This window comes from Oryctolagus cuniculus, chromosome 17, assembly GCF_051225735.1.
Source record: "Oryctolagus cuniculus isolate XC-2025 breed Fujian yellow rabbit chromosome 17, ASM5122573v1, whole genome shotgun sequence".
Lineage (NCBI taxonomy): Eukaryota > Metazoa > Chordata > Mammalia > Lagomorpha > Leporidae > Oryctolagus > Oryctolagus cuniculus.
The window spans coordinates 4532603-4552635 of NC_142883.1; the positions used below are offsets into that span (position 1 = coordinate 4532603).

A 20033-nucleotide genomic window follows, 5' to 3' on the forward strand; every position below is an offset into this window, starting at 1 on the left:
AAAGATCTCTGTGAGTGAGATCCCGGTGGAAAGAAGGGGCCATCAAAGAAGGAGGCACCTTTCTCTGAAGGGAGGAGAGAACTTCCACTTTGCTTATGGCCCTGTCTAAATAAGGTTGGAGTTTGTGGACTCAAGAGGCTTCCATAGCCTTGACAGCTCATGATAAGAGCCTCCGATAATCACTGACGTCATAAATAAGAGTGTCAATTGTTAACAACAGGAGTCACTGTGCACTTGATCATCGTGTAGGACCTCTGTCCTTAATGAGTTGTACTGTGAGAATTAATGATAAAACATGTCTTTAAATAGTAAAATAAACAAAAAAAAAAAAGAGATGCTTATCAAGACATGTTTGCGGGAGGTGTATTGGACACAGCTAACAGCCAGCACCAGCGGTCTCAGGGAACTGTGGCATTTGAACAAGCACTCATTGATTATAGGGGCCAGCATCGTGACACAGAGGGCTAAGCCATCGCTTGCAACACCAGCATCCCATAATGGCATGCCAGTTGGAGTCCCAGCTGCTCCACTTCCGATCCAGCTCCCTGTTAATGTGCCTGGAAAGCAGCAGAAGATGGCCCAAGTACCTGGGCCCCTGCACCTGCGTGGGAGACCCAGATGGAGTTCCTGGCTCCTGGCTTTCTCTTTTTTTTTTTTTTTTTTTTTTGACAGGAAGAGTTAGTGAGAGAAAGAGACAGACAGAAAGGTCTTCCTTCCGTTGGTTCACTCCCCTAATGGCCGCCACGGCCGGCGCGCTGTGCTGATCCGAAGCCAGGAGCCAGGTGCTTCCTCCTGTTCTCCCATGCAAGTGCAGGGCCCAAGCACTTGGGCCATCCTCCACTGCACTTCCGGGCCACAGCAGAGAGCTGGACTGGAAGAGGGGCAACTGGGATAGAATTGGCGCCCTGATTGGGACTAGAACCCGGTGTGCCAGCGCCGCAGGCGGAGGATTAGCCTAGTGAGTCGCAGCGCCGGCCTAAAAATTATTTTTCTTTTTTTTTTTTTTTATTTTTTTTATTTTTGATAGGCAGAGTGGACAGTGAGAGAGAGAGACAGAGAGAGAAAGGTCTTCCTTTGCCGTTGGTTCACCCTCCAATGGCCGCCGCTGCAGCCGGCGCACCGCGCTGATCCGATGGCAGGAGCCAGGATCCAGGTGCTTTTCCTGGTCTCCCATGGGGTGCAGGGCCCAAGCACCTGGGCCATCCTCCACTGCACTCCCTGGCCACAGCAGAGGGCTGGCCTGGAAGAGGGGCAACCGGGACAGAATCCGGTGCCCCGACCGGGACTAGAACCCGGTGTGCCGGCGCCGCAAGGTGGAGGATTAGCCTGTTGAGCCACGGCACCGGCTTAAAATTATTTTTCATAAATTGACTGTAACTGTGTGAAGTGCAGAGGAAAAGTGTCGGCAGTAGGTACACCGAGAGGCTAACATGAGTGCCTTCGAGTGACTGGTGTGGCTTTGTCTCCCCTTACTGCTCCTTTATGCATCTTCCAAATTCTCCACCGTGAATACTTCCATTGCAGTCGGAAGAGCACAGACGTTGCTCAGACACGGTTCAGCTTTCAGCAGCGTCCAGGCTGTCTGGCAGCAACTTGTCCTACCAGAGCCCCAGCCCGGACAGAAAAGGAAGCGTCTTTTTACTCTAGAGCTAAAAACATGACGACGCCGTAAAACCGAAAGAGCCTCATTAATCGGTCCGCCCGTCTCTGGTTCCCCTAGTCCTCCGAGAACATTCCACCAGGCTACGAAGTGGTGTCTCTCCTGGAGGCGCTCAATGGGCCCCTCACCCCATCCCCAGCAGTGCCTGCGTTGCACATGCGTGGAGACGGCCACCTCTCGGGAATGCTGCCCTCCTACGGCAGCGACGGCCACCTGCCCCCCGTCAGGACGCTGTCCCCGCTCGACCGCCTGTCTGACTGCAGCAGCCAAGGCCTCAAGCTCAAGAGGAGTCTGTCCAAGTGAGTGGCCGGCACTCGGCTGTGTCGCCCCGGGAGCCCCGGTGCCATCCCAGCTGCCCTTGCACTCCTGGGTGCCAGGGACCCTCCGGGCTGCAGCGTAGCTGCTCCGGCTAACGGAGACCTGCGGTGAACCGGGCGGGGGAGGTGCACATTAGGCGGTGGGCAAGTGCAGGCACCTGAGAGACAAGGAAGCGGCCACTGGGCACTGTGCACGGGGCCGCTCAGCCCCACCCCACCCCGGGCCACAGGGAGCGAGCCCCTGACCGGGTCTCTGGAGGCCCTTAGCGTGAGGCCTCTGTGGCAGTCGGGGAGGGTATTCTACTGGGCCCATGAAGACGTGGGTCATTGCTCCCGAGCTCAGGCCTTAGCAAGTCACCCAAGGGGCCAAAGGAGAGCCTGGCGTTGCTGACCCCACACGGGGCCACGGTCCCTTCCTGGCCTCACCCCAGGATTCAGGTTTTTCCCTCAGTTCCTTCCAAGTGCCCGCGTCCCGGGAAGTCTGAGTGAGGAGAGCCCAGCGGGGCCCTGCCTCAGGTGGGAATTGGCCGCCGCTGTGTCCCCTGTGCACGGACAGGTCCGTCTCCCAGAGCTCCTCGGTGCTGCACGAAGAGGAGGACGAGCGCTCCTGCAGCGAGTCGGAGACGCCGCTCTCGCAGAGACCCTCGGCCCAGCGGCTGCGAGAGGTGAGTGCACCCTTCCCCTCGCCTGGGCGCTGGCCTCCAGGCGCCGTCCTCCGCCTGCCTGCCTGCCTCTCCGGCTCCATCCACTCCCATGCCTTCATCCAGCACTTGCCGATAGCGGCAAAGGCCTGGTAGCTGCACGTACCACTTGGCAGGCACGGCCGCCGTGCTGAGCCGGTAGCGGGAGCGCCGCACTCTGCCCACGGCACTTACACGCTGGCTGGTCGGGTGGGAATAGACACGAAGGACGTCCAGCACAGGAAGTGTCCTGGGCATCTGGGACACAGGAACAGCAATGCAAGACCCTGGGGTGTGCAGGGAGGCCAGCGTGGTCGATGGCGGAGGGCTGGCCCGTTCTACCCTGTGGTCCCCGTGGACTCGACTGGACAGAAGTTTGCTGTCCTCCTGCTCTGGCAGGGCACACACAGACTTTGCTCGGTGGCCCAGGCCTCAGGAGCTCAGCTCTAGCTGGGACGGCACCGTGTGTGGCCCATTGCTACGGCTCAGTATTGGTCAGGTGACCGCATGAGTGAATCATTGGATTTAACTGAGAGACCCCAAAAGTGTGCAGCAGAAGTGCAGCCGGTGACACGAAGTGGGAGGAGTCAGAGCAGACGTTGCCAAGGAGCAGCGCTTGGGCCAAACCTTGAAATTTTTTAGCCGTGAGAGAAGCATGCAGATGGAGAGGATGGCGTGGGCCGGCGCTGCAGGGCGCGCTCACCTGCCAGGTGTGCAGGGTCCCCCAGAAAGGGCGAGGGGAAGTGCCTGCGCTGGGCCAAGGGGGGGGGGGGCAGGGGGCAGAGCCAGCACAGCCATGCAGCCTCCTGGGACGGAGCCGGGGACAGCCGGGGAAGAGGCGCAGGGCCGGGGTGGGGGCAGGGCCCAACTGTTCTGGATGGATTGAGCCGGAACTCACCGGATGCCCACACAGACCTGCCCACAGCCAGAGAGGCCCCTGTGGAAGCTGTTGGTGATGCTGGGGAAACCTGGGGCGTCCCCCCACCGTGTCCCAGCTGCTGGGTGACCTGCGTCACCTGAGCTGCGGTCTTTGTGAGGCCCCAGCAGATGCTGTGCCCCGAGCCGGAGGTGCTGAGTGAGGCTGGCTCCTCCCCGGATCAGCCATGCGGGCCCCGGCCGGCCACAGAGACGCCTGGCACGTGGTGCCTGACCACGGGGGACCCTGTCCCTCCCCGTGTCTTGTTGCTGACGTGTGCTGTGTCCCCCGCAGCCCCAGGAATGTGGTGTGACCCCCGAAAGTGAGAACCTCACCTTGTCGTCATCGGGAGCCATCGACCAGTCGTCTTGCACAGGGACGCCGCTCTCTTCCACCATCTCCTCCCCCGAAGGTACAGGAGGGGGCGGGGCAGCTGCACGTCCTGCCCTGGCACCGCCTCTGGGCGCGCGGCTGTCTGATGAACAGGCCCCACTGGAGGGGGCGGGCGGGGGGCCTGCTCTCCTCCTGGGAGCTGGGGAGAAGCGGGCTCTTGGTCCCTCTCCTGGGCTCTTGGTCCCTCTCCTGCCCCCGGAAGATTTCCTTTAGCTGTGACAGGGGAAAGCAAATCCCTGGGCCCTGAGGTTGAGTTCCAGATCTCAGGAATCGTTCAGTCTTGTCTGGGGAGGGCGGCTCAGCTCCCTGCACTGCACTGCCGGAGCTGGCGGGGGCTCGGCCTGACACCACCTCCTTCTCCCAAGACCCCGCCAGCAGCAGCCTGGCCCAGTCTGTCATGTCCATGGCGTCCTCCCAGATCAGCACCGACACGGTCTCCTCCATGTCCGGCTCCTACATCGCCCCCGGCACCGAAGAGGAGGGAGAGGCTCTCCCGTCCCCCCGGGCTGCCAGCAGGGCCCAGTCAGAGCAAGCAGAGGTAAGGGAGGACGGCCCCACTCGGCCTGGCTTCCCTGGGCTTTGCATGAGTGTCCAGAGTGGCTCAAGAAGGCATCTGCCGGGGCTGCCCGCAGAGCCCCCAGAGGGCTCCAGAGGAGTCCCGAGGGGCCGGCCTGGCCTGGGATCAGACCCTCAGGCGTCAGCGGACTTGCTGGGCCCCGCGGTGGCTCTGCACTCCGCGCCTCTGGTAACCGTGGCCTGGCCTTTGGTGCTCTTTTGCAGGGGACGCCAGCAGAGTCTCCGGAGAGCAACTTCGCCGGCCTCCCAGCGGGAGAGCAGGACGCAGAGGTGAGCGGCCGCAGACAGCAGGACGGGCCGCTGAGGCTGGCTGGGGGTCCAGCAGCGGCAGGGGGCCGGCACTGGAGCTTCCCGGGTCAGTGAAGCGTGTGGGCAGAGCACAGCGAGCCACACTCTGGCCGTGGACTGTCCCCTTAGCAGGGCGCTGGCCCCAGCCTGATCCGTGTGGAGTGAGTTCAAGAGGGAACTTGGCGTGCCAGACTGGACCTTGTGGGTCATCGGTGAACATTTAGACCACAAATGTGCCAAGGGTGTCCCTCCGGCACTGGGCACACCCAGAACTGAGGGGCACGGGTCCCACCTGCTCTCTGCCCCCACCCCTGCCCCGCCGCCTCCAGGAGCCCTGTGCGTGGCAGCAGGATCAGGGTGCAGTGTGGGAAGGACCCGGGCCTTGCTTCCTGACTGCTCATTCCGAGCACACAGAAGGAACCTTGAGGAAGTCCACGGAGGGGCAGGCATTTGGCTCAGCAGTTCAGCTGCCCGCATGCCCAGGTTCAAGCCCCACTCTGCTTCCGCCGGGTACGCTGGGAGGCAACAGTGAAGGCTGCAGCTCTTGCTCTCTGCCGCCCTCCTCAAGGCCCGGGGGGAGATCAGCCTGCCCCGTCCCCGCTGTCACGGCGTCTGGGAGTGACCAGCGGACACAAGATGTCTCCTTCCCTCTCTGTCTCCATCTCCCTGTTGCTCTGCCTTTTGAATAAATAAAATGGTAACCTTTTTTATTTATCTGAAAGTCAGAGTTATACAGAGAGGTGAGGCAGAGAGAGAGAGAGAGAGAGAGAGAGAGAGAGAGAGAGAGAGAAAGTCCTCCATCTGATGGTTCATTGCCCAGTTGGCCACAACGGCCGGGGCTGCGCCGATCTGAAGCCCGGAGCCAGGATCTTCTTCTGGGTCTCCCATGTGGGTACAGGGGCCCAGGGACTTGGGCCATCTTCCATTGCTTTCTCAGGCCACAGCAGAGAGCTGGATGGGAAGTGGAGCAGCCAGGACTCAAACCAGCGCCCATATGGGATGCTGGCGCTGCAGGCTGGGATTTTAACCCACTGTGCCACAGCGCCGGCCCCAAATGGTAACTTTTTTAAAAGTTTGTGGAAAATCCGCATTATGAAAATCTACATGGATTTCAAATTTTTTGCACCAAAATAAATGGTGTTTGAGTTCCACCTTTCCCTGGACTGTCTGAAGTGCCCTGACTTCTGGAGTGTGGCTTAGACCTGACGGTGCCTCTCCCCAGCAAACCCAGCGCAGGAGTTGGGCTGTGGACGTAGGCCCTGGCGCCGGAGTCCACGGGGACGACAAGTTCTGTCCACAGCTGACAAATCCTCTTGTGGTGCCGCGGCACAGACTCACGGCGTCTCCTTGTATTCTAGGGTAACGACGTCATAGAGGAAGAGGATGGCTCACCAGTGCAGGAAGATGGTAAAAGACCCGGTCCTTTGCCCCCCACCGTGTTCCCTGCTGAGTATTCTTTAAGGGGCGATGCTATGACTTGGGGGCCTGTCGGGCTGTGTGACTGTGGGGCAGGGACTGGATGTGGCCACAAGCCCCGCTCCTCCTGGGCCCCAGCCAAGGGTGTCAGGGAGGGGGTGCAAAGGGCACTGGCTCTTCACTTCTGCCTGCTGGACTGCAGCTCCAGGACGGGGATGGGGGGACATCCATTGCCTGCCCTCCTGCGGCCCCGCCTCCGTGGAGCCCCACCCCGTGTCCCCGCCCGTGGGGCAGCAGGCGCCGCTTCTTCCATTTGGGAGGAAGGGCAGTCCGGCTGCGCGTCCGGTGTTGCCTCAGTGAAGGAAGAGGCAGGCGGAACTGTGCGAGAGGGGCCTCGGAGCCAGCAGGCGCGCGGGAGCGTGGGCAGGCAGCCAGGCGCAGGTCCCCGCGGCAGCCCAGCTGCTCTTCATGGTCAGGCCCGGTTCCGTCTCCAGTCGGAGGAGTTTAGTCTCCAGGCAGCCTGGGGGGTGGGGTGGGGATGCCTGCAGGGCAAGGGGGCTGGAGAAGTCACACCTGCAGGGGAAGTCCCACCTGCAAGGGAACACTACCGGGAGCCGGGAGCCAGGAGCCAGGAGCCGACTCCCTTCCAGCGCAGACACCAGCAGTGCCCTTCCCAGCTGCTTCTACTTCAGCCTGGCCATGGCTGGGGGAGGGCGGGGGAGGGCGCGCAGACTTGACAGCTCCCTCCTGGCTGGGAGTTGGGAGGAGAGGGCGGCTGCCGCGCTTGGGGTGGCCGATGGCGGGGCCCAAGGCTCTGGAGTTTAGCCTGGTGTGGCTTCCCATGCAACGTCTGCTTCTATGAAGCGCAGGCAGCCGGGCATGTGTTTGCTTTCTCCTCCGTCTCCCGCCAAGAGCAGAACCGCGTCTAGAACTCTCCCCTTCCGCTCTTACGCGTCTGCGGGTTTCTGGGCCGTCACTAAATCGTACTCAAGATGACGACTCGGTCTCACTGAAGTCACGGTTTTGTGAATTCGGTCATTCTGACTCGATACGCAGAACTATGGCGCCTGGGACTTGGAGTTGTCGCTTCCCGCGCTTACCACTCGCAGAGCCTTGTGATCACAGACAGCGAGACCGCCGCGGCACCAGCGGGCAGCCCCGGCTCCCCAGCTTCTCTGGCCCTAGGCTCAGCGGCCCGGCCAGGGCACCGCTGCCCGCCATGGGGCAGCTCCGTTAGCAGCAGAGGGAAAGGGCTCCCCAGGAGACAGGCGGGAGGGCGTGAGGACCCAGACGTGGCAGCCCAGCGATTCCTCTTCTGTCTACTCTTTCCCCACTTAGTTATCGTCTTTTTTTTAACATATGATTTGATTTTTTGTCTCCATCCTTAAGATTTTTATTTTAAGGACAGCAAAGCAGAGAAAAAAACGCAGCCAGCCCCTCTCTAACTGCTTAACTCCTTACAGGCCAGAGGACATGCGCATTTCTAGGTATGGAGTGTGACAATAACAATGACTTTGACATCGCAAGCGTGAAAGCACTGGACAATAAGCCGTGCCCTGAGGCCTGCTTACCCGGTGAGTGGCAGTCTGCTGAACATGAACTTGGTGGGAGACATCCCCCTGCTCTTGCCCCTGCCTGACCCTGGTGCCGTCTCCTGCCCCGCGGCTCCTGCCGAGGAGGCCCAGCCGGAGACGAGCTGCTGCGAGTGGCCGGGCCTCGCCTCGGAGAGCCCTGGAGCTTTTGGCAGAGAGCGACCCTCGCTCTGAGGACCCTGGGGCAGGAAGAAAGGAGCAGAAACTCCTCTCCTTCCAGTTTGGCCTCACAGGCCCCCTTCCGGCAGGATCTTGCCCATGCGTTGTCAGGACATGGACAGGAAGTTAACCAAGCGCCATCTCCCTCCACGGCCTTGGGAAGACAGCCCGAGCAGCTTAAACGTGAGCCGCAGCTCCGCAGAGGTCGGGTGTCTGACGTGGGCTCAGCGAGCAGCAGAGTTGCACTGTGCATCCCAGATGCAAATCCCAGAGCAGAGGTGAGGGGCGGACCAGGGCTGTCCACGTGGCCCCCACGCCTTGTCTCGGCGCTCAGCCGAGCCTGGGACGGCCGCGCTCACACCTGAGCGCCCACCTCCTTTACCCAGGTGCCCGTCAGGGCCCCCAGAATCGCTGCTGTAAAAGCCACGTGGTGCCCAAGCAGACCGGGCCAGACGCCCCTCCTGCCTGCACACTGTGTTCCTGTTGGCCCTCTCCCCGTGCCCCGGTGAGGGCCTCCTGCAGCTGCACAGCGGCCACACCAAGTCCAGTGCTTTACCCGCTCAGCGAAGTGGCCGCCACGCTCCGTCGGCCTGTGCGAGCCCAGCCCCAGCGCGCCTGGCCACACGGGCTCACGGCAGGGAAGCGGACACTCTGTCCGGCCTCTCCGAGGGCTCTGCAGCCGTACTGTCGAGCTTGTCCTGAAGTTACTGCCCAGGCCTCCTAATGCCGGCCGAGGCCCAGCACAGCTGTATCCCTCACCTGCTTCTGCCCAGGCGCAGGAAGACCCCTCCCGCCCGAGTGGAGGCGGGCGTGGCCCCGTGTGGCCCTCCTCCTGCCCAGTGAGGCCGCACTGGCGCTGCGGGGGCCAGCACTCACTCCCCGCTATCTCCTTCCCTGCTTCCGTCTGTCCATCTGTGTTTCACGTCTTTTTGCCAAACGTAGATGTCTGTCTGGTTTGTTTATTTTTTGAACTCATGTTATCCGGACTTCGTGTGAAAGTTCATGTTCACTCTGTGCCAACACTGTCTCCCCTGCGTAAGCTCAGCCCAAGGCCAAGCTTGCCGGGCGTGCGCACAGCCGAGAGGTCTGGCTTAGGGCTGTGCACAGGCTTCTGCTCCTCCTCGGATAGGGCTCGCGTTCATCCCTGAGAACACGCGGTGCGAGGCGGGGCTCGTGGGAAGGGTGCGCTTTAACCTCCCTCCTCCGCCCGCGGTCCGTAGTCCCGTGAGGACAGTGAGGATGAGGCCTCCGCCCGCCTCCCTCAAGGGCTCCCCCTCCCCCCCAGCCCAGATCAGCGCTGACGGAAACTGGGCTTGCATCTGCTGCTTCCTCCTCTTCCCACCCCCTCCGGCCACTCCTGGACTGGGGGGGCGGAGAGCAGGAAGAAGGCAGCCTTGGGGTTCCTTCTGGCAACTCCCGGAGTCAGCTGCTTGGAGGTTACAGCGGCCCTCAGCGTGGCCAGGCAGACCCCAATCAGGGAGTCAGGTGGAAGCACCCGAGTGCATCTCTGGCCGGGCAGGGCCTTGCCCTGGAGCAAAGCGCTGGGAACTCTGGGAATATCCGTGGGCTTAAAGACAGGTGTCCCCCTGGGCAGGCCCTGTGAGATACACAGGCCTCACAGGCTCAGCTCTGAGCTCAGACTTGCGCTCCTCGGCCTGAGATCACCACCCCCGAGCAGGTGCCATCGCCTCCGTGGAGGCCTCCCTGTGCGTGCCCCTGGCAGGCGTCAGGAGGCCCAGCCAGTGGCAGGAGCCGTGCCCCTCCGCCCTCCCTCTCCTCACACCGGCGAGGCCGTGCTGGGCCCTGTTCCTCCAGGAAGCTTCCTGGCCTTCTTGGGCCCCAAGACCGAGGGGGGAGCGCTGCTTCTTCACGCTGGGGCTGACGTGTTCTGAGGTGCTTCTGAGAGGCTCTTGAAGGGGGTCTCAGTTGACCGGCGGAGGTCGTAAGAAGGGGAGAGTTCCGGGACCGGCCAAGTCCGTGCGGTTCCAGGGAGCGTGGTGGGATGTCGCACAGGCAGCAGGACGGGCAGCGGGGCTAGCGACGATGGTCTGTGCGAGGCACGGGGTGGTCTAGGAACCTGGGGGCTCCAGTGGAAATACAAGTCCAGCGCTTAGAGGAGGGCTTGCGCAGGAGCGGCGTGTCCGGGGAAGATACTTACCAGGGCCTGAGAGTCAGCTCACTCCTTCGAGCCGCTCAGGCCAGGACGGAGATGCAGGCGGGAGAGTTTGCGCTTCGTGGGCCCAGGGAAGCGTCTGCAGGGTGAGCTGCTGGCGCCCTTCCGTTCCTGGCCGGTCCCCGGGCGCTCCCGGATCGACCTCCAGAGGTCTCTTCCTTCCCCCAATTCTGTTCGCTCCGACGGGGACTGAGTGGGAGCACCTGGGTCCACCTCCCTGGCGGGACTGTCAGTCTCCAGCTCCGTCCCTGACTGCAGGCCCTGACTTCGGCCGCACGCCATGGTGGCACTGGTGGCCCAGGCTGCCTCTGTGGGCCCAGACGGGGGCACAGCCACAAGACGCCTCGTTCTCCTGGCCAAGCCGCAGGCGGCAGCGAGGGGCCGGGGAGAGCAGGGGCTCCGGCGGGAGCCTTGCGTCCGGTCCACAAGGAGCCAGTGTCCTGGCCAGGGCTTCCAGGACAGTGGACTTGACAGCAAACCTCAGTGCGTCGGACGTCAGGACAGCACCAGCGTCCAGGGCGGAGGCGTGGCTGCTGCTGTGTGTACTGTGTGTGTGCGTGTGTGTGTCTTCTCTCTTGTTTACCATTTGCCTTTGGTCTTTCCCACTGAACAGCCGCAGCTCCGGAGTCCTGCCCCATAGACATTGAGGAATAGGTATGACGCACGCAAATCACCCGAATGCACAGACGACTCAGGGGGGCTCCCAGCCTAGAATCCAGCACTGCCTCGCAGTCACCCCGCCCCACTCAGCGCTGCCCCGAGCACCGGGAGCACCTGGGACTCGGGTCCCAGGCTCTCGGTGTGGGTGGGAGAGGCCCCGGAGGGTCTCCAGTGCCACGCGCTGTCTTCCCCGGGGTCCCCCCACAGACAGGGAGAGCTGCTTCGTCCTGGTGCGTCTGGGAAAGCGTCCTGGACTGGCCTCACCGGAGGCTGGCCCCGGGCACTCGAGAGTGGCTTCCGGAGCAGGCTCCGTGGCTGCCCGGGGCCTCTGCTGGGTCGGGAGCCATGCTGGCCTCGGGGGCAGCGGTGAATCCGCCTCGGCCCCTCCCAGCAGGAGCTCACGACCTGCGGGGGAGCCAGAGGGCCCAGCAGTGTCCACAGCAGGGCCGGAGTGCAGGCGGCAGGAGGCTGTGGCCGACTCGACTCGGGCCGAAGGGCCTGCCACGCCCCAGGGAGCCGAGGGCTGAGGCAGCTGAGGCCCTGCCTCTCGCCAGGAGCTCTCTTCCTGCACGGGGCGGGGTGAAGGCACCTGAGGGGGCAGGGGGACCCCGGGGACACACCCAGGCCTCCCAGCACACCTGTGAGGGAAGCAGTCGTCCCCCCATGTGATGGGCGAGAAAGCCACGTCCACGGGGAGTGACCTGTCCCAGGCCACCGTGTGCACTGTGGCCCCGGCACCCCCGGCTCCCCCAGCGAACACCCACACCTGGGCCCGAGTGAGCTGATGCTGCTCCCTCCCCTCCACTTTGGCCTGCCCTGACGGAAACTGCTCCGCCAGGCCCCCGTCCTTGTCCTCGTCCACTGTGTCCCACAGGCCAACTCCCAAGTGTACAGTGACAAAAAGAGACAAAAAGGAGTCCTAGGGGAAGTCCACAAAACAAGGGACCACAGTCGAGTCCCTCCCCGTCCGTGGGCCACAGTGGGCTCACCCCCCTCCGGGAGGAGCAGCCGCTGCACCTGCCTCCCCGCTCTGTCCAGGGCCCGCCGCGGCCTGCGGGTGCACCTGAGAGTGTCAGGTGACACGCATCCTGCTGGGAAGGCCGTCTGCTCTTGGCCCAGGCCTGGCTCCCGTAACCTTCATCTTCCCCCCTCCAGGTGCCTGGCAAGCTGATAACGCCGTCAGAGGGCGGAACACCCAGCGCCGGCGCCTGGAGGACCCCGAGGACAGGCCCTGCGTGTGGGGCCCGCTGGCTGTCTGAGCGCCCCGGCCCCAGCACCCAGGCTGCACTCCGCCCTCACATCCATCCATCCTCACCGGAGCCGCGCCTCGTGCCCAGCCTGCTCCCCCAACCCCGCCTCCTGCGGCCGGACTCCCTCCTGCTCTCGAGACCCTCTGCAGAGGCCCCCGTGTTTCTGTGGGGTCTCGACCTGGGGTGGGGCTGGGGTTCACAGCCGGTTGCTTTCTGTGCATCTTCCTCCTCCGTAGTGGGCAGACCCATGGCACTGGGTTTGGGCCGCTGTCACAGGTGGCCCTGCAGCACACACGCCCTAGCCCACCTGGGCTGGCTCCCGTGGTTCCCCTCCAGAACATCGGACGAGGGAGACAGGAGGGTGGTTGCAAAGCCAGCTCCCTTCTGGCGGCAGAGCTGGTGTCCTGTGCCTTGTGTGCCCGAGACTCCCCGGTTAGGCTGGTCACCCACACGGACGAGTTCCCTGGAGCAGGTGCCATGGGGAACTCCCGGGACCCGGGCCGAAGGTGACCTTTCAGGAAGCGCTCCCTGACCACGTCCACGTCCAGCTGCTGCTGGCACTGCCGTGTTGTCGTATTTCACCTTCCCCGCAGCCCCTGCCTCCACCCCTTTGTAACAGCTGAAGAAATCCAAGCCAGGGGAGGGGTAGACCCGTGGTGCTCAAGTGCGCCCAGGACCCCTGAGGAAGCGACGTTGACCACAGAGCCAAGTCCAGGCAGCAGGCAGGGACCAGCGGCAGGGCCCCAGCCCACCACCCACCCCCGTCCTCTGCTGCCTCCCAGATGTAGTAAGCTGGATAGGTGAGGGGAGGCAGACCCGTCCAGAGGCCAGTGAGGACTTCAGGCCCTGCCCACACAGAAGCCACGCCTGCCAAGGCTGGGCAGGCAGTGGCTGGGAGTTACTCCTTCCCAATGCCAGGGTTAGCAGTGGGCTTCACGTGGCCTTGGCCAGAGGCGTTGTCCACTGGCTTTTGGAAAAGGTGATTGGGCGGGGCAGGGGGCGGGGCTAAGACTATTTGGGAAGCAGAGTTAGAAACAGCAGTTACCTGTGAGAATGGGGCATAAGGGAGCCGTGGGCTGTGCCCACTGTGCCCACTGTGCCCACTCTGGGGAGCTTTCCCAGGCCTCAAAAAGGCACCCAAGGAGTCCCCTGCACCTCCTGTGTGGCTGCAGAGGCCAGGATACAGGGGCTGTGACGGGAGTCCTGTCCTGGGGGAGGCAGGGCTGTTGTCCCCTCCAGGGCGTGGCCGGTGGGGCCTGAGGTCCAGCAATGGACTCTGCTGTGGAGACTGCGCCGACGTCCTCCCGTCCCTTCCCCCGGCGTCCGTTCTTGCGGCCCCTCCTACGTGAGCTGTAGGCCAGTGTCATTCAGCAATAACCCCAGTCCCTGATGTCCTTGAGGTCTGAGGCCCAGAAGCCCCAACAACGGGGAGCTTCCCTGAGCCCGAGCCCGAGGCGGCACGCGGAGCACCCCCTGTCCCAGCAGGCCCCAGTCACTGTGTGGTGTTACCTGGAAGGCCTGGGCAGGAGCTGAGACGCTGGAGATTCGGTAAACAGTAGCCACGGTGGCCAGGACACCCACCTCGCCACTTCCTGCAGGGTGGGAGTGCCGACCCTTCCCGGGAAGAGGCTCTGACAGAGGCCGGTCCTGCCTCTCCTCTCCCTCTCTGTTCTCACTGAGCCCCCTTGGGGAGCAGATGGACCCCACCCAAGGGGGCTGGTCCTCGTCACCCCGATCCGGGACAGATCAGCTGTCATCCGGAGAAGCCACGCCATCAGCAGTTTGCTGGGGGTGGGGGGAGAGGGGCGGCTTCTGGAGCCCCGGCCTCCTTCCCGGGCACACCGGGGCTTTGCTCTCCGGCCGCGGGTGGCTGCTGGGGTGGTCCTGGCTCCTCACAGCCTTTCCCTGTTCCCAGTTCCATCCCGTCAGAGCTCCGGGGCACAGACCCACACACCACACACTCAGGCCCTGGCTCCTGGCGAGGTAGAAGCTGACCACCTGGCGTTGGCATCCGGCCGCACACCGAACCGTCGTGTTCCCCCCACTCCCTGGGGTACAACTCGTGGGCAGGCCACAGTGGGGACGTCAGGATGCAATATTTATGGATCACTGCATGGTTCTTTAAAACGAATAAAACTGTTTACAAGGGAAAAGAGGCGCTAGCCGAAAGTGGACTTATTTGTGAAAGCTTCCGTCCAGCGCTGTTTAGTATTTTTATTCCAAGACCTGGAGTGGGAGACGCACGCCCCCGCCCCCGCCGCCGCAGCTCGCCGGCCCAGCCCCTGCAGCTGCCTCCCAGCCTCCTTAAACCGGAGAACTCCCAGCACCAGCTCCTCAATAATTAAAGAGCGGGGACGGCGGTGACAGGAGGGAGGCGGGGTGGGGGGACGCCAGTGCCCTTCCTTCAGCCCCTGTCGCGTAAAGAGGCAGGTGACCCCACCGGGAGGCCTCGGCAGGTCCGCGACTGCCGGATGCCTCCACCTCCCTGCGCCCTCAGCTCCCCGGATAGCAGGCAGGGCGCCATCCGCATCAACTTCCGGCCAGCGTGCCGAGGACCGCGGTGCGGAGGGAGCCACCGCCGAGTGGCCAGCCCCGGTGCCTCTGCGAGCGAGCGAGCGAGCGATCGACCGGTGTGGCCGTTTCTGTGCACCTAAGCGGCAGGTGGCATCGGAGTCAGCCCTGCCCGCGGGCACCGGAGAGGACACCCGGGGACAAGGACGAGGCCGCAGAGACGCGAAAGCGCCACTCGCAGCCCAGCAGAGGGGCGGACACCCCGGGGATGCGGCCCCGGAGCCCAGGAGCGCCCCAGACCGGCGGGGGCGGCGGTTCGTCCCGGGGCCTCCGCGGGAGCCGCCCGCCGCGCGCTTCTGCGACCCCAGCGCGGGGCCCTCGGGCGGGAACGCGCCGGGCCGGACGCGGCGGCGGGTAGGGGGCTGGGTGGCGCGGGAGCGACAGGCTGAAGGAGGGAGTTCGACGAGAGTTGCCGCCAGAGAGAGCGGCGAGGGCCCGCGGTCTCCTTGGAGACGTGCCGACCAATGGCAGCGGCGGAAGCTGTTTACAGGGGCGGGGCGTCGCCATGGCAGCGAGAGAAGCCTTTGGAGCCGCTACTTAATGCCGGTCCCGGAGCCGCAAGCACTCAGAGAAGCGCCGTCGGGCGGGGGGACGGCGAGGGGCGCGGGCAGCGCCCTCCAGCTGGGGGCAGAGAGCCGCGGGGGGCGGGAGGAACTTCTTCCAGAACCTTCCTCTGGCCCGGGCTGCGCTCTGAGCCAGGTAAGGGACGGGGAGGGCTGGGGACCAGGGTCAGGGAAGGCGTCGGTCCCAGCAGCCCTCCCAGCCCTCCCCGACGGAATCGGCGGGCCCGGGGACTGACAACCGAGGAGCCTGGGGGAACTCGCCTACCGCCGCCCCACACCTGTGTCCCTTCCACTGCCTCCCCAGGAGCCCCCACCCGAACAGCGCTTTTCAAGCATCAGAAGACCCCCTCCACGCCCCGCCCCGTGGTACTCGCCCCCCACCCTCCCGCACCCTCCACCTCTCGTCCCCTTTCCAATCGTTGCGGGGTCGGAGGGCTCCTGGGATCGCCCCAGACGCCCTCACCCCTCTTCCCTCCGTTGGCCAATAACACCAGGAAGGCAGAGGCGGCGGGGGTCGGACCCAGGGCGATCGTAGAGGATCGTCCCGCTGACGCCCACCCGCCCCTCTGCGCGCGGGGGAAAGGCACTCAGCTGCCACCGCGGTCCCCGCAGGCACCACACACGCGTCCGGAGCAGGCGACCCCCGGGTCGCGGGATGGAGGCCCTGTAACGGGAGCCGGAGCAGCGGAGAACGCGGCGGGCCTCCCCCGGCCGCCCCCTCGGAGCGCCCCCGCAGACATGGCGGAGAGCTGGCTGCGCCTCCCGGGGGCAGGGCCGGTGGAGGAGGCCGGGCCGGAGGGCGGCCTGGAGGAGTCGGACGCCCTGGATGACAGCCTGACCAGCCTCCAGTGGCTGCAGGAATTCTCCATTCTCAACGCCAAGGCCCCCGCCCTGCCTCCGGGGGGCACCGACCCCCACGGCTACCACCAGGTGCCAGGCTCGGCGGCGCCAGGGTCCCCCCTCGCGGCCGACCCCGCCTGCCTGGGGCAGCCGCACACGCCGGGCAAGCCCACGGCGTCGTGCACGCCGCGGAGCGCGCCCCCGGGGCTGCAGGCCCCGCCCCCCGACGACGTGGACTACGCCACCAACCCGCACGTGAAGCCGCCCTACTCGTACGCCACGCTCATCTGCATGGCCATGCAGGCCAGCAAGGCCACCAAGATCACCCTGTCGGCCATCTACAAGTGGATCACCGACAACTTCTGCTACTTCCGCCACGCAGACCCCACCTGGCAGGTAGGGGAGGCGCGGGCGGAGGCGCTGGCTCCCCACGCCGCCCTGGACTCGCATCCCAGGCCCGCGGCCCTGGCTGCAGCCGTCGCCCACGCAGGACCTGGAAGGAGCCCAGTTCTTGGAGCTGCCCCCTCCTTTGACTTCCAGGGGGCGGCGTTGGTGGGGGAGGGGAGAATGTCCAGGGAGCAGGATTGTTGGGGGGGGGGGTGTTAATACAGAGGTTGAGGCTCAAGGGGCAGGAGCTTGTCAGCTGTCCAGCAGGCCCAGCCAGCTACCGAGGCTAGACCGAGCCTGGACACAGGCCCCCGGGGCTGGGTGATGGGCTGAGGGCACATTCTTGTCCCAAGTTCTAGAATTCCTAGACACTGCTGTGCGCAGACCGGCTCGTAGGGGCCGCCACTCAGAAACGGAAATTGGAGCCCGGCACCCCTGCCAGGCTCTGCATCCCGCCTGTTTGCTGATGGCTTTGGGGGCACAGGGAGGGCCAGCTGTGTCGCAGGGGAGGGGGACTGGGCCTTCCAAAGCCGCTGTCCCAGCCCCCCCTCCAGCTCCAACTCAGTTTCCTGCCTCCTCCCCGCCCTCCCCCCTTTCTCAGCCGACGTCCCAAGGGGGACAATTACCTGAGCCAGGTGCTTTCCACAGGGGCTCTGCCTACCTACTGCCTGCTTGCTCCAAGTCTCCAGAACTGGCGCAGAGCAGCCAAGGGGCCCAGGCCGCCATGTAAACACCCCAGCCTTGCTGGGGGCCACTGTCCACCCCCAGCCAGGACCCCTGTCCCCCAGCGTGGTTTGGACAAAACTGAGCCCCCTACAGTCGGCCGAAGCCGGAGGAGGCTGGGTTTGAGGCTGGGTAGGCGTTGCCCCCAGGAGTCCTCAGCTGTCAATCAAGGGCAAGTTGGAGACGGAGGACTTAGGGATGCCCGGGCTGTCACATCCCAGGCCGCTCCAGACGGCTGTGACCTTGGGACTGAGAACCCCACCCCCACCCTACCCACTCCTGGGCTTTGGTAGACGGGTCCCAGGAATGAGCCCTGCGCTCCTGGCTGGGTAATGATCAACCGAGCCTGGGGTGGGAGACGGCGTGGGGGGTGAGGGCCCAGGCCAGCCGCCGGCTCAGCAAACACAGTCACCAGACCCCTGCCCTGCACACACTCACACCCCATCCTGGGCACCCCGCCCCCTCCTCGACCCACACTCACTTCACAGCAGCCAGCCAGGCCCAGGCAGAGGGAGATGGCCATCCAGGCCCTGGGGGAGCTCAGGCCTTGGCCAGAGGCCGCAAGTGGCCGGGTGAGGGAGGGAGGGCCGGCGAGGGGGTGGCAGCTCAGAGCTCGGATGACTGAGTAGGCTGATATCCCGGCAACAGAGAACAAAAGCCCCCGACTCAACCCCAGGCTGCCCGTGCGTCCGCGGCCCCCTCCCGCGAGGGGAGCACAGGGAGGGGGCGCCGCAGGGGGGCCCGGGAGCCCTCCCCACTGACCGGCCGTCTCTCTCTTCTCTCCCGTCCCCAGAACTCGATCCGCCACAACCTGTCTCTGAACAAGTGCTTTATCAAAGTCCCCCGGGAGAAAGACGAGCCGGGCAAGGGGGGCTTCTGGCGCATCGACCCCCAGTACGCCGAGCGGCTGCTGAGCGGCGCCTTCAAGAAGCGGCGGCTGCCCCCGGTCCACATCCACCCGGCCTTCGCCCGCCAGGCCTCGCAGGAGCCCGGCGCCGCCCCCTGGGCCGCGCCGCTGGCCGTGAACACGGAGGCCCAGCAGCTGCTCCGGGAGTTCGAGGAGGCCACGGGGGAGGCGGGCTGGGGCGCGGGCGAGGGCAGGCTCGGGCACAAGCGCAAGCAGCCGCTGCCCAAGCGGGTGGCCAAGGTCCCGCGGGCCCCCAGCACCCTGCTGCTGACCCAGGAGGAGCAGGGCGAGCTGGAACCCCTTAAGGGCAGCTTCGACTGGGAAGCCATCTTCGAGGCGGGCACTCTGGGCGGGGAGCTGGGCACACTGGAGGCCCTGGAGCTGAGCCCGCCACTCAGCCCCGCCTCGCACGGGGACGTGGACCTCACCGTCCACGGCCGCCACATCGACTGCCCCACCCCCTGGGGGCCCCCGGCAGAGCAGGCTGCCAACAGCCTGGACTTCGACGAGACCTTCCTGGCCACGTCCTTCCTGCAGCACCCGTGGGACGAGAGCGGCAGCGGCTGCCTGCCCCCAGAGCCCCTCTTCGAGGCTGGGGACGCCACGCTGGCCGCCGACCTGCAGGACTGGGCCAGTGTGGGCGCCTTCTTGTAAGAGGCCAGGCCCCCTGCCCCGTCTCCGGACAGTGCCCAAGTCAGGGCCCAGAGCCGCCCCCCAGCACAGACCCATGGACGCCACAGTGCCTAGGCAGGGGCTGGGGGGCCGGGGTCTCCCGAGGCTGGCCCTACCACGAGGCCAAACCGCCACCAGCCCGGGCTGCCCTGGGACTCCCGCCCAGGAGGCAGAGAACTGGGGGCCCAGACCTGCCGCCTCCCCTCCCCAGCCCGCTCCGTATACAGTGTTGCTCTGACGGGGGTCTCCCCCCCCCCACCCCGCCCACAACCAGCTGAAGAGGGTCCTGAGCCCTGAGCACTGGGGAGGAACAGAGCGTGGCCCTCCCCAGAGCCTGGGCTGCTGCACCTCTCCAGCTCCCTACTGCTTCCCCAGGTCTCTAGCTGGAGAAGGCTCCCAGGTACAACAGACGCTAATTAGGTGACGGCAAATTAACCCCCCGGAGGCCTCTCCCGGCTGAGCCTCCGGGGCCCCAGGGCAGCCTTGGCTGGGGTGGGGCCGGCAGAGGATGGACTGGGGGACCAGGCGGAGAGGGGGAAGGAGCGCAGGGTGGGACGAGAAGGCTTCTGGGGTCTTCCCTGGTGGGAGGGGTCTTCCCTGGTGGGACCGGACTGGAGGCTGAGAGCAGGGGGGAGTTGGGGGGCGGGGATGGGGTGGGGGCAGGGCAGCTGAGCTGAGCCGGGGCGACAGACTAATGTAGTGAGAGTAGCCCGTAGCGTAACCGTAACCGGGAGGGTCTGGAGCGTGCAGGAGCCACTGGGACCAGAACGGGGAGCCCCACGCCCTGCCTGTGCTTGGGGGGGCGGGTCTCGCTCCACCCCGACCCCCAGACTTTGTCCCACATCCACCCTCCTGCCCCCTGAGGCAATTTAACCTTTTTTTCATGGAAAGTTATTTACGATAATTTTTTTTAAAAAATAAAATTTAAAAATAATTCCAAAAGTGGTTCTGCTCGCAGCTTCCTTTGGGAAATGGCCCAGTTGGGGGGGGGGGGGTATGGGGGGGCTTGTCTTCACCGCTCAAGCGAGGAAGGTGGGGGACAGTGAGCTGGTGAACTCCCCACGACCTCACTGTCCCCAGGGAGGAGGGGCCGAGAGGGCCTCTTGGGAGGCACCTGCGGTCCAGGCCTTCGCACCCCATCTACGCAATGGGGAGAGCTGCACCCACCACCCTGCGCAACAGAGACAAAGGCAGGGGGTGTGGCCACCCAGAGGGCCTGCCCAGGCTCGCCCACGGTACCGGCTGGCCTGGGACTCTCTCCAGTGCCTCCCCCTGCGGTGCTGTCCTGCA

General features: G+C 64.9%; 2 protein-coding genes across 5 annotated transcripts in view; both read left to right on the top strand.

The window, feature by feature from the left end:
• RNF157 (ring finger protein 157) overlaps positions 1-14233 on the top strand; it is an 81634-nt gene extending 67401 nt beyond the window's left edge. The window contains exons 12-21 of one of the 3 annotated variants that reach the window (XR_016224056.1): positions 1721-1959; positions 2534-2642; positions 3868-3985; positions 4332-4504; positions 4747-4812; positions 6189-6237; positions 7710-7820; positions 8087-8275; positions 10784-10824; positions 11986-14233. Coding sequence is in view for 2 of the 3 variants with exons in the window: in XM_008250917.5 (XP_008249139.4) it covers positions 1721-1959; positions 2534-2642; positions 3868-3985; positions 4332-4504; positions 4747-4812; positions 6189-6237; positions 7710-7820; positions 11986-12089 (969 nt within the window). In the remaining variant the exon portion in view is untranslated. The remainder of the gene's footprint in view (positions 1-1720; positions 1960-2533; positions 2643-3867; positions 3986-4331; positions 4505-4746; positions 4813-6188; positions 6238-7709; positions 7821-8086; positions 8276-10783; positions 10825-11985) is intronic. The other 2 variants (XM_017338920.4, XM_008250917.5) reach the window with 2 other exon arrangements.
• A 417-nt stretch (positions 14234-14650) lies between these two features.
• Positions 14651-19685, top strand: FOXJ1 (forkhead box J1). Of its 2 annotated transcripts, XM_089317909.1 has the most exons (4): positions 14651-15350; positions 15519-15580; positions 15827-16450; positions 17958-19685. In XM_089317909.1, exons 1-4 carry the CDS (start codon positions 15116-15118, stop codon positions 18723-18725), a joined length of 1689 nt encoding a protein of 562 aa, XP_089174035.1. In that variant the 5' UTR covers positions 14651-15115; the 3' UTR covers positions 18726-19685. The 2 variants fall into 2 exon arrangements, with proteins under 2 accessions (XP_089174035.1, XP_069916371.2); XM_070060270.2 differs by lacking the exon at positions 15519-15580 and having other exon boundaries at positions 15208-15350.
• Positions 19686-20033: the final 348 nt, after the last annotated feature.